Source organism: Aythya ferina (genome assembly GCF_964211825.1).
Source record: "Aythya ferina genome assembly, chromosome: 2".
In the NCBI taxonomy this organism is placed as follows: domain Eukaryota; kingdom Metazoa; phylum Chordata; class Aves; order Anseriformes; family Anatidae; genus Aythya; species Aythya ferina.
In genome coordinates, this window is record NC_140297.1 from 22,470,511 (window position 1) to 22,483,432 (window position 12,922).

At 40.5% G+C, this 12,922-nt stretch overlaps 1 protein-coding gene across 1 annotated transcript in view; it reads left to right on the forward strand.

The window, feature by feature from the left end:
• Positions 1 to 11,210, forward strand: part of ITGA8 (integrin subunit alpha 8) — a 109,057-nt gene extending 97,847 nt beyond the window's left edge. Inside the window, exons 29-30 of the mRNA XM_084510830.1 lie at positions 6,748 to 6,870; positions 8,781 to 11,210. Of these exons, the coding sequence (XP_084366956.1) occupies positions 6,748 to 6,870; positions 8,781 to 8,867 (210 nt within the window). The 3' untranslated portion in view covers positions 8,868 to 11,210. The remainder of the gene's footprint in view (positions 1 to 6,747; positions 6,871 to 8,780) is intronic.
• The last annotated feature ends 1,712 nt before the right edge of the window (positions 11,211 to 12,922 follow it).

Below are 12,922 nucleotides of genomic sequence, written 5' to 3' on the forward strand. Positions count from 1 at the left end.
CAGCATAATACACTTTACAGTTTACACTGAATGTATGTTAGAGGATACAAGCTATAAAGTTTTGTTTTGAACAAGCAGAGGTTGAATGGCTGGTTGCTATTTGCACTGGGAAGACACAAGGTAAAATCCTGGTTCTGTAGGCTCAGTGACAGATCTTCAGCCTCTAATACCAGGAGGGCCATGATTTCACCGGAGAGATTTGATACTTAATGCAGTGTTCACCCAAGAAGGTTCAAAGGCTCCAAGCTGACAGATATATTCAGGCTCTTTTTATTTTCTTGCAGCATGTGTTCCATACCAGAAACACATGTTGTGCAGAGCTCTATTGATAGTGGTGCCTTCATCTGGGCTGAAGTGCTTTACCCAGGTGATAGCCTGCTGTTCTCAACAAGTGTCAGATGATCTACCAAGTGATCAGATAAGCATTTTATTCTCTTACTCCAGCCAGTATAATGCTTGTTATTTGGTGCAGATGATTTACAGCAAAATGCCTGTAATGGCAACTGTAAAACGTTGAAAAATGATAGCGCTTTTATGTTGTTTCATATCTGGACATGGCAGTGGATGTTTGCCAGCTCTATAGCTTGATGTGTTATATGCACAAGTTCTTTTGATGTTCCAGTCTCAAGAAGAAAATATTTGCTTGAAGTTGGGCAATGCTTAATATTTTTGCTTCTTCTGAAGAAGATCAGCGGTTGCGTTTTAAAAGTTTCCAAAGATTTATTTGGAAGTTTACAGTTTTCTTTCAGACAGTGCAAGGGGGAAAGTGGAATAAAGATTTTAATATTTTAAAATCAATTGTCGACAGTGTGTACTTAATTATCAGCTAGCACCTTACATTTTTTGCAGTTAGGATAATATATTCGAAAAGAACGGAGCACATGTCCTTCGTTTAACTCATACAGCACTGGGTTCCCATTATGCAGGCTGATACAGATATTTAACTTTACTGGTATAAGTAATCCCACAGACATCAGTTACATACAGAGTCATGTATGTGCTTACATATTTGCAGCACTGAGGTCTTTATTTTCATCACCATGGAATAAAGGTCTGTATCTTGAACAGAGGTAGATGATACATAGATGTGTGAAAGGTTATGATAAGCATTATGATAAATGCTGAATCTTTTATAGTAAAATGTATTTCTATTGTTTTTGATAGGCTTGGAATTACAACTATTGTACAACTGGTTGGATTTCAAGAGAAAATATATTTTTTTCTTAGAGAGTATTATGGTAAATAATAATGCAGCACTTGATGAATTTCATGTGGAAGGTGAAATTACACTTTTTATTATGCAAAGTCTAGAGTAACAATAAACAGTTTGTTGGTTTTTTTTTTCTATTTTAATTTCTGGTTCTTGAGCCCGTTTGGAGTTTAACAAGATACAAATTCTTTTCTTAATTGTTTGATAGGGTCTTCAGAGGCCATACCTTTAGTATAAAGTTTTTGACCAGTGTCCCACAGTTCACAAAATTGTTTTCAGACTCAGGCTTATAACTCATTTTTAGCTATTACATGGTGATGAGTACTTTTATTTTAAATGTGCTTATATTCCATATGAAATGTGTTTGCACAAACATTTGTAAAGTGTAAAAATAAATGTCAATATTAATTATGACTCCAAGCTCAAGGGAGCTTTTGCATTCTATTTTCAGCTTTTTTGCAGAGCATGCAAGAACATCATTCTGCAGAGGTTAGATGGGAACATACAGTACTAAAGAGTTACTGTCTCATGGTCACTGTAATAAAATGAATAAGATTAGAAGAAAGCCATCATAAGCAATAAAAGTAATAGCATTAGAATAATTAATTTAGCTACTGTTTCTTAAAGTAGCAGATAAAACTATTGAGAAATTATTTTTAAGAGTGTCTTTTAAAGGACAAAAGGAAAAAATGCTTCATGAGATGCTTGTTATCAGGTACTGTGTTCTGAAAGAGGAAAAAAAATTAAAAAGATAAATTAAAAAGAAATAAAAGCTCCCCTACAGAAATACTTTCATGGAATCACAGTAGTGATTCTGAAGTTCAGACTATCAGACAACATCTGTTCTAAGGCCAGCTTGGATTTTATTTCCAATAGCAAGCAAAGCACTGTCTGTAACTCTGGTTGGCTTCACCTTCACCTCCATGCCTGAGCCAGACGGCATTCCTTGTCACCCCATTGCACACCCAAAAGGCCAGAAGTCAGATGGATCCTGTCTTATGTCTGCAAGGTGTGCTTTTCACCAGTCTGACAGAGAAGCAATCACTGTTTTCAGCGTTCAGTATAAGAAAGTCTTCAAGCTCTGAAGAGAGAAAAGCCAAAATGCATCTAAAGGACAGTGCCAACATGCAACACGTAAAAATTCCACTTCTTCGTATTGGCCACCTTAGATGAAAACAGATAAATCTCCCCCAAAACGTTCCCTGGCTCTGATCCTGCAGCACTAAACCTACCACATGAAGAACAGAAATCCAAGCTGAATAATGTAGACTTGTCTTAAATCAAAATCATATGTAAAAGTGTTGTGGACAGCATGGGGTCGAGGAGGGACAGTCTTCTGTGGAAACGGTGAAATGAGGCAGGCAGAACTGAAGGGATGCTTTGTTTCTTTCTTCCCCTCCAGCTCCTGCCTCAGCTCTGTGGGTGTTCGGGACTTTGCGGTGCCAAGCTGTTCACCAGGAATTGTGTTAGCAGCCCCACCAGGCTCTGTATGAAAGGAGGCAGCCCTGGGGCACTAGTTCTGCTGTCAGTGCACACAGGCAGGAGTGGGACTGCGTGTAATCTTCTGCTCACTCATAGAGCTGCTCCATGTATCTTAAGCACTTAGCACAACCATTCACTAGCTTTCAGGAACCTGAGACAGCAAAGGGGGAAAAGCTGGGTGAGACAAGATAGTTTGCAAGATTTTATATAGGTCCATTAGCTGTTGGTCTTGCTTCTGCTTCAGGAGAGCAGAGATGTGGCAGCTTTGCAGCAACGTTCTGCTTGATACAGGATGGAGCCCATTTCTACTGTTACATTCATTGCTGATAATCTCAGGATTATATACACAATGCCCTGCACTTCTGTAAGATTAAGGTTTCTTGTTTATATTTCAACATTTGTCAGACTCCAGCTGAGCTACTGAGCTACAGGAAATTACACTGAATTACACTGTAAAGGCGGAACAATAGGAGAAAGTTAGGGATGAGGATTATGAACCCACGCAGTACAAGCAAGGCTGAGCACTGCTGCAACATTGCTTACAGTGTGGCCTCAAAAAAACCCAGATGTTCCTAACTGGATCCGTGCTGACAGATTCTCTAATAGGTATCACAAGAAGAGTTAGATTGTCTTCTTCACAGCCTAAGAGGAAAGAAAACAGAGCAGGCAACTGCAGCACACACCTATGAAGCAGTGCATCGAAGTAGACATAGAATGGCTACCTACCTGTAGATCCATACATACCTGTCAGCTTTACTCAACCCTAGTGAAATCCCCAGCCCCTAATGAGATCCTCTGTTTCCACTGATTTCAGCAGGGTCTCAAACACGTTTTGAGGTCTGGACTGACCCCATCTAATTTTGAACAGGGACCCAAATGCAGCACGTTAGTTAGAGTCTAATTGCTGTGCTCCTGTGCAGTCAGTAGGCAGCCTTGTGAGCAATCCAGATCTTAGATAACACCAGGAGCAGCTTAGCTCACCTTTCCCTAAAAGCACCTCCTTGCCGAAGGAGTTGCCTTAGCGTGGATGAAGGAGGCAGCTGTGGATCAGTCAAATACTATCTCAAATCTGTAAACAAAAATATTTTGTACAAAAGTAGGATAATCTCTGTATTCAGAATGTGTGATTTCGTTAGACAACCTCTCTACCAATCCGTTCATAGCTGGCTGACAGCTTGCTGGAGTCCTTTTGTCCTGGTTTGCTGATGTTGCACAGCCTGGCCCAGGGCAGCGATGCTGACTCTGTTTCCTGCTGTATTAACCTCAGTCACGTTTTGCCACTTGGGAATTTGGCTCAGACTACCCATACCAGAAACGACTACATCCAACTTTTGCAAGCAAATGGGTCTTCCCTGGGGTTTGATCTTACTGTAAAATGGAGTCAATTGTTTCATGAAACTTTACAGCATAGAAAGCTCTGCTTGCACTTGCTTTCCGCTATTGCTTGCAAGTGGTGCAGTAACTGGGGTATCGCCTCACTGCTCCACCTCCACAGCAAAATGCTTGGATACGCGGTACTGTTAGCACAGAAGGGAAGCCCAAACCTTACTTAAGTAAGGTATGTTCATAGCTTCAGATCCTTCTCAAATAATGCATATATTTTTAAGGTAATTTCTTGCTTGTGGTACTACAGACTTTGCCAGCAGAGGAAGCACGCAGTGTACATGAATTGTGGTGGTTTTTTTTTGTGTTTTTTGTTTGTTTGTTTGTTTGTTTGTTTATTTTCCAATCAATCTCAGTTGTGTCTGTCATGGTGCTCTTTGAATTTCTATCAGCACTTTGCAGCCCTTTCCTCAGTGTTCATGAGGAGTTTTGAGCAGTAGAAGGGAGACACTTTCTTCGTTGGGCAGCTGAGCTCATTGCTTGCTGCAGGCTTCATGCAGCCCATCGTGTCCGCATCCCTTCTGATTGCCAGATGAGCCTTTTGCTTTAATTCATCTTTTTCCTTAACTGGCCTTTCTCTGGGAGGAATCTCTGCAGACAGTTCAGATGACCTTTTCCTCATTTTCTCTGCCCTTGCATTTTAATGCCAGATACAGTGCCACTCTGAGACACAAGGAAAGCCATTCAATAACACTTATTAAATAAGCACTGCTATTGCTGAATCCAGTGATACAGAGCCTACAAAGTTCTGCCATGCTTCAGAAACCTCCCAGAGATGGGAGTGGTATCCTTGCAGTTACTCAAGCAACACACTGTTGGGACCCAGGCATGGGTTTTCATGGTTTTTAACTAACTTTGTTTGCCTTGAAATAAATTTCTCTTGCTCTAATTGGCTAACTAATATTTATTCTTTGCATATGCTATACTTTAGTCTTGCATTACATTAAGTCTTATAGGGTAATAACTGTTTACATTTTTTATTACCATTTTTGCAAGTGCTGTGTCAGAGTGGGGACAGTTGGCTACACAGGTGATGGACATGGAGAAGACGATTACAAAGTATCTTCCAGTTAAGCATGGATGAAAGATCTGCTGGCGCTTACAGCATGAGAAGTCTGGGAAAGATCAAGAGGAAGAGTAAAAGAGGAAAGGGCTATAAATTGCAGAAAGGCTGAAATTTGCCATCTTCAGGGAGAAAAGTGACAGAGACGCAGAACTGAATTAATTGGGAACTGGACTACAAAGTCAAGTCCAGTCTTCAATCTTAGCACGCTGTCTCATGAATTAGCAAATTAGACTTATGCTAAATTGCAGGTGTACCAGCCACTGAGCTAACAGGAAAAAAAAAAAAAAAAAAAAAGAATTTGCAGTGAGTGCAGATCAGGGGCTGGGCAATAGCCAAGAAATTTATTAAGAAGAGCAGATTTCCTACCTGTACCTCAAGCCTCAAGCACTAAAGAGGAAGATAATTTGAGAGTTTGTGTAATCAGATTGCAAAGCAAACTTGTCACCTTGTCATGAAGAATAAAATAACTTCCATCTGCCACATACTTATCCTGTTAAAGAGAGACTAGGAGTAAATGAGAGAGGTCCAACAGAAAGCCCCAAAGAAATTTAACTTCACAGCCTAACAATTCAGACTAAAAGAAGACAAAAGTTTGACCCCCAAAAAAAAAGAAAAAATAAAGAAGAAAAAAAAAAGGGACATAACTATGTCTGAAGAGATAAGAAAAGCTCAAACTCACTCCTTCTCACTGGGGAATGGCAGGGAGAGAGCAAATATTAAATGAGATTGATGAGGAGTCTTCCAAGCAGAGTCTGACAGCATAGGATAAATTTGTCTACAAGGTACAAAGGGGGAGAGTAAGGAGGAGGTTGCTTGTATGGATGACCCCAGAAGGAGAAATAAAGAAGGGTTATTATTACTCTTTGTCAACATGAAGGTCTAAAGAGAGAAGTTTGCTGATTCAACTAAAACCTTCCATAAATTGTTAGACACACCTGCTGCTTTCTAGAGCCTCAGACAAGGACAGGCAGTGGGTTATGCTTACCTCCCATGCACATAACAGGAGGTACGCTCGCCTCCTTTCAAGGAGCATAGGGGACATGAGGCTGTATCACAAGGACAATGCATTCTGCTTGAGTCTCATTTTTGGACTGCTTAGCTGAAACACAAGTCCTAGAAAAAATGTATACAGGCTTGTCAGCAGAAATTAGAATAATACTAATGTAGCTGGTATCTACTGTGGTTTGAATTAAGAGTTTGGGCTGAAGTCAACCATTGTTTCAGAATATTTCTATATAAGTAAGTTACGCTGGTCCAGGCTGTACCAGCGTACATGCGAGGAGATTTTTTCTTCTTGAAACTTCTTGAATTATCTGTACAGAAGGGTTTTTTTGTTTTTTGTCTTCGCTGTGTTGTGTTGAGGGAAATGTTTCTTACGTCTGAGATGGCAAGTGCTTTTGTAGATGTGCAAATCCCATTTCTAGAAACTACCATGAACAAGAGAAAAGCAACTTGCAGTAAACAAAGCCAACATGGGAAAATTCCAAGCAACGTGTGTTTCTAATCTGCAAAATGCTATTGAAGCGAATGCTTATAACCTGTGTATTCTACCGTCAGATTTGCTTTACTTATTTTTTGTTCATTTAACGTATTCTCTTCATTTCAGATCAGAACATCTGTCATTTGGTCCACTCCAAATGTCTCCTTTGTAATCCCTTTATGGGTTATAATACTAGCGATTCTTCTTGGACTACTGGTACTAGCTATGCTGACCCTAGCTTTATGGAAGGTATGTTTGTGTTAATACTGTTTCTGTTGTCTTAAGGAAAAAAAAAATCTGAAAAGTACTGGAAGATGCTCACAGATAAGGAAAATAAGAGGTTGTGATCTTTAATGGTTTGGAGGAAAAGCAACAATACACATGTGTCTTCTTTGTTTTGGCATTTCTGACATGCTAGTGTCACTGACCTTTATGTAGGGAGCATGTTTTCAAAGTCCTCCCTTATTATTACAGTGTGGTTATAAATGGGCATACAGAGTTTGGCTGTTTTCCCAAGACCTATGATCCTCTTTTTCAGGATGTTTAGGTTCATAAAGAAGTGACTCTAACTTTGTTTTCTCTGAATACTTAAGGAATTTCCAGTTTTTGTTAGCATATAACAACACTCCCAGCTTTGACAATAAATTTTTAGATTTCCTTTTATATTAGCGTGCTATATCTTCAGTTTTCTAAGGTTTTTAGGTCTGTGTTGGTTTTACACTCCCTTCACAGGTTTTAAGACAAGTTACTGGAAACTGCTACATTACGGGGAACCAATGTAGCTTTTTGCCATCCTTTCAGTTACCAATCAAAGAAAAAACTCTTTGTCTCTTTGCAAATTTAATAAATTAGGATATAGCTCATCTGTTTTGAGCTGCCTAAAGGTGGTAGATCAGGTGTGCAGCCTATTCTAGCTGTCCATATTCCCTTCGTAGTCTGTTAACTACAAGAGCAACAAAGTATCTCTAGAACAGGTGAGGATGATAGGAGTCGCCTTTTGGTAGTATTCTGCTTTGACCTCTCGTGAAGCCTATGTAACTAATTTCAAACAGAAGGCTAACTTTAAGGCAGTTACAGTTTGGTGACAGTAAACTCATCTTTAGTGATATTTAGTCTTGGTTACAACAATGTTCTGTGCACATTTCTGAACACATTTTCTATGATTATTGTTGTTATTATTATGTAAATATACTCTGGGCTGCATCAGAAGCAGCATGACCAGCAGGGCGAGGGAGGGGATTCTGCCCCTCTGCTCTGCTCTTCTGAGACCCCACCTGGAGCCCTGCGTTCAGCTCTGGGGCCCCAGCACAAGGACATGGAGCTGTTGGAGTGAGTCCAGAGGAGGGCCACGAGGATGATCGGGGGGCTGGAGCACTTCTCCTGTGAAGACAGGCTGAGGGAGCTGGGGTTGTTCAGCCTGTAGAAGAGAAGGCTCTGGGGAGACCTTACAGCGGCCTGCCAGTATCTAAATGGGGGCCTACAGGAAAGCTGGGGAGGGACTTTTTGTCAGGAGGTGTAGGGATAGGACAAGGAATAATGGCTTTAAACTAAAACAGGGTAGATTTAGATTCAATATTAGGAGGAAATTTACTCAGAGAGTAGTGAGGCCCTGGCACAGGCTGCCAAGAAAAGCTGTGGATGCCTCATCCCTGGAGGTGTTCAAGGCCAGGCTGGATGGGGCTTTGGGCAACCTCGTCTGGTGAGAGGTGTCCCTGCCCATGGCAGGGGGATGGAATTAGATGATCTTTACGGTCCCTTCCAACCCAACCCATTATATGGTTCTATAATGATTCTATAATTATTTTGTCTATTCTGATATGTATTCTGAGTTAGTGTCTTGCTGCACTGAAATTGACAGTTTCCTCATTAGTGTCAGTCAGCACTGGCATTCAAACAAGCCTCTACATTGCCTGCAAAGACAGCTTTCATACAATTTGAATTTTTAAAGCTATACTTTGGAACTCAACATCTTGCACCTAAAACTTTCATTTTTTATATGGAATGATTTGAACAGGAACAAAAACAGTTCACAGTCTATCAGGTTGCCATAGACTGTACCCTACCTTTCAGCTTGAGCAAGCAAAGTATGAAACAGCAGCTGAGACTCCCTGTGGTTTTCTTATCGTGACGCCTTTGTTTCTGTTGATTGTTTTCTGCAGTGTGGCTTCTTTGACAGAGCTAGACCCCCTCAAGATGACATGGCTGACAGGGAACAACTGACAAATAACAAGACTACTGATGCATAGAGGAAGAGAGTGACAGATCAAGTCAGAATCCTGCCTGCGACTAGAAACCATGAGGAGTAAATGAAGGTTTCCTTCCACCAGTCTTCTTTTGTACCTGCGAGTGACATGGTGTCATAGCCTGATCTATGCAACGTTCTGAGAACATGCCACATGATGGCCATCCTTGCCAAAGAAAGCAACTTTATCACTGCCTTAAGAACATACTCACCACTGAACAGAATGTTTGTTCCATATTTCAGTCAGTCTGCATTTTACCAGATGCTTTTGAACACGTGTGGTATACTGAGGCACTTCCAGAACAAGCCCAAATCTCCCAAGGAGAAAGCGCCCACATTGCTGTATTGTCTAGAAGATGGACCAAGACAGAGCTTCTGAACACTACTGTATCACGCAGAATACCTTTGACACCTCCCTAAGAATAAGAACTTTTATGAAATTATGGCTCAGGGAGACAAGCAATATATCAGTACTGTGAAAGTACTTCTGAAACACAAAGGTAGTCTATAAAGAACTGTATAGATAGGGCACAGTTATTTATTTTCCACCTTTTCAGGATAAGTATCTGATATAATCATCAGCTTAGATTTTGAGAGAAAAAAAAAAAGCCAAAATATAGAAATCATGTACTTACCTTGCATGTAAATAGAAAAGTAAACCTATCGTACACACAGAGCACATCTTTCTTGGTTACAAGGTGTTTTGCAGAACAGAGGATTTATGCAGCTTTTTACAAGATAAGACATAGGATAAGCAAGTATGTATTGTATCTCTTTCAACCCACAGCTGGCAGTATCGCACGCAGATAACAAAATCCATGTGCAGCATAATACAGTGGATGAGTTACCTGCTCATCCCATTGCTGATGGCTGCCACCTGACACAGGATGCAGTCCTTTGTGAAACACTGACTTAAATTGTCACAGGCATGCATCTGTGGTCTTATGGAGAGGATTTGGGGTATTTGGGGGCTAGGAAGAATTTTCTTTGCCATTGCCCTGTCATTTGGTTGAAATACCCTCTTAAGTGGCTACTGCTGGTGTATCTTCTGTTGAATTTGTGTCACAGACCCTAACATTTTGCTCATCTAAAGAAATTGTTGTTTTCATTTTATGGACTACAAGCTAGCAGCATATTTAAAGAGTTGAAGAGATTTCACTGAAGTTTGTAGTAGAAAATTATTTCTTAAGCAAAGTCTTGTAGGGAAGGTGAGCAAGGATTGTATTTATGCAGAAGATAGGATGCCAGCCAGCTAAGTGTGAACAAAAGGGAGAAAAAAAAAAAAAAAAAAAAAAAGGAAGATATTTTGAGGTAAAGAGTAACAATATACACAATTGTTTGTTTGCTTGTTTGTTTTTCTGACTCGAGGATTCTGAAGAAGAGAGGCTTCGTTCTTTCTCTCCAGTGAGCAAAAATAGCTTGGTCGTTATCTCAGCTGGGGCTCTAAGCTCTGGATCTATGCAAATTTGTGCCTGAAAGCTCAAGTCTTCCAGTTCTGGCTGAGTGTGAAATTTGCTGTCTTATGTAAACGTCAGGAGCAATTGTTCATTTTCTGAAACATCTATCACATTTTCCATCTCCTGAGCTCTTTTTCTCTCCCATCCATCTCAGCTTCTCAAATGGTCAAATGGCTGTATCCCTTCAGCCTCTGCTTGTCTCCTTTTAGATACCTGCCCTCCTTCTCCCTGGGACTTTAGGCCAGGAGTAGCCATGAGACATGGCTGCTTCTGTCAGTCCCACAGGACATTTTACAGTCTTACCAATTCTGGCACACAGGCTGACCTGTGAAATCTAAGCAAGAGCTAGGAAACCTAGGCAGGTGAGTTCCGTCCTCATGTCTAAGGCAAGAAGTCCTTCATGGAGTCTTTAGGTTATCATTTTCATGCCCTCGAGACTTACTGAGAGGAGGAGACACAAGCAGCAGACAGTGGCACCTCTGCTTCTTGAGACCTGACCACCAAAGGGTTTGAGAAATCTGCTGATAAATGCCACCCCACAGCAAGCCCCTTCCACCTCTGCGCACCTCTGTGTCCTGCACATTCCAGGTGAGATCAACCTCCCGTGAAAATGACAGTGAGCTTCTCGCTTTTGTAAATATTGAGTTGTTGTGTGTAGCAGATTCTGACCTACGGTCGGCTAGCTCATTAAATTCACGACGTTGGCACAACTCTGATGAAATAGCACCATAAGGAGCTACCAAACATAGGACTTTTGTACGTGCAATACTTTATATTACTTATATACCTGAAGCATGTTTACACTGGCATTTGTGGTTGTTTTTTGAACTTCTGGATATACTGATTAATGACTACAATAAAGAAAAAATAATAGGAAAAAAAAGAACAAACTCAGCTCTGTTCAGTGTTTGTTCCAATGTGTTTTCAATCCTGCATTGCCCTGAGGATGGGACTAGGTGACCTAATGCGTTCCTTGCAGTTGTAACATCTATGGTTCACTTTTGAGCAATTACTCTCCATTTTAATGATGGGCAAAACATATTCAGATACTAAATTTAAAACAAAAAGAACCTCGGTGACTGCTGGGCCTGGCTGGAGTCCATTGGCTGCAGCTGTATAATGTCACTGGAAACCAAATTAGAGGCACATGATCTGACAAACAGTTACTTTGAGCAAAACTTTGTTTTAGATTTCTACATCCTTGTAGATTAAACTTCCCCCATGGAAATGTCTGGAGCCGCGTGCTGTCAAGGACTGCAGTCCTGGGTCCCAGCGTTTGTGGACAGTTTTGGCTGCAAATTGCAAACAGCTTTGCAAAGGAGATTTCTGGGTTTCAGTGCTTGCCAAGAGTGTTTATCCCCTGGGGAGATTGCATCCTGGATGTGGACACTAGCAGGCAGTTAACATAATCTTTCCCCCCAGTATATTAGCAATGTGCTACATGATAACCTCTGCCACAGCCCTGCAGGAGTGAACTTTTGTTTCAGTGATGTCAGCTTTGCAACGAGCTCCTAAATGCAGCTTTCTGTGCAAGTAATGCAGCCTTACACCTCCAAGTGTATGTGGTGCGCTGCTAATGGCTGAGAGCACAGCAATAGTCAGGAGAGGGGGAAAAAAAAAAAAAAAAAAAAAAAAAAAAACAGGAGGCTGCTTTAAAACCTTTTAAAATTGTTTACTGCTGTGGCCAACACAGTGGTCTAATAAACAGAGAGACATCCATCCATTTCATTTCATGTGGTTATTGCAGATTTTGCCATGCAGCAAACTTCTGAAGAGTGTTGACTTTTTAAAACCGTCAGGTGACATTTTCTGTTTTATGAAAATTTCAGAATTTACATAATCGGGACTGGTACAACTGAATAACTCATCACTTACAGATTTAATCTTTGAAGGTATGTAGCAAATACAATTTTCTTCTAGCCACCAGGTCGTTAACAAAAATTTTCTCTTTTTACCATTCTGCAACTCATTTACATTTTTTCTGCCTTTTCCAAGTTTTTTTTTTTTTTGCACTCAGAGCCACTACAGGTTTCCCATATTAAGTATCCTTTGAAAATGGCACTGATTTTCTGTACCTTTTAGCTGTGATTTTTTCATTCATTTGCAAGAATAATCTCCTAGTAGTCACAGCACACATTAGCTAAAAAGCCTTTGGGGAGCCAGCAGAACATGTAGCGATACGCAGTGGAGAGAAAGCCCCAGCTGCTCATGAACTAAGGTATTCCACTACTTTGTAGCAAACTTTTTTTTTTTTTTTTAATGAAATACCATCTGACAAACTGCCTTTAGGAATTGTTTATGAGTGAGTGTTTTATTTATGATTGTTGGCGAAGATCCATATTAAAATGTAGTGTAATGGTAGTGCCTCTTGACAATAAAGAGTCTTGAATTCAGCTTAGGCAGGCGCCATGATGTGACACAGCAGGAATGCTTTTAATATCGAAGGGCTGTTCTTGTTTTGACTTTATGCTGCATTTGAGGGGCACTTAACTGTTCAAGATGCTACCCTACTGTACACAGTGATTTTTGGACGAGAATGGAAGTAATTGTTCAGCTCGCTTTTCAGATGGTTTCATTTGTTTTCGTCATGCTGCATCTACTT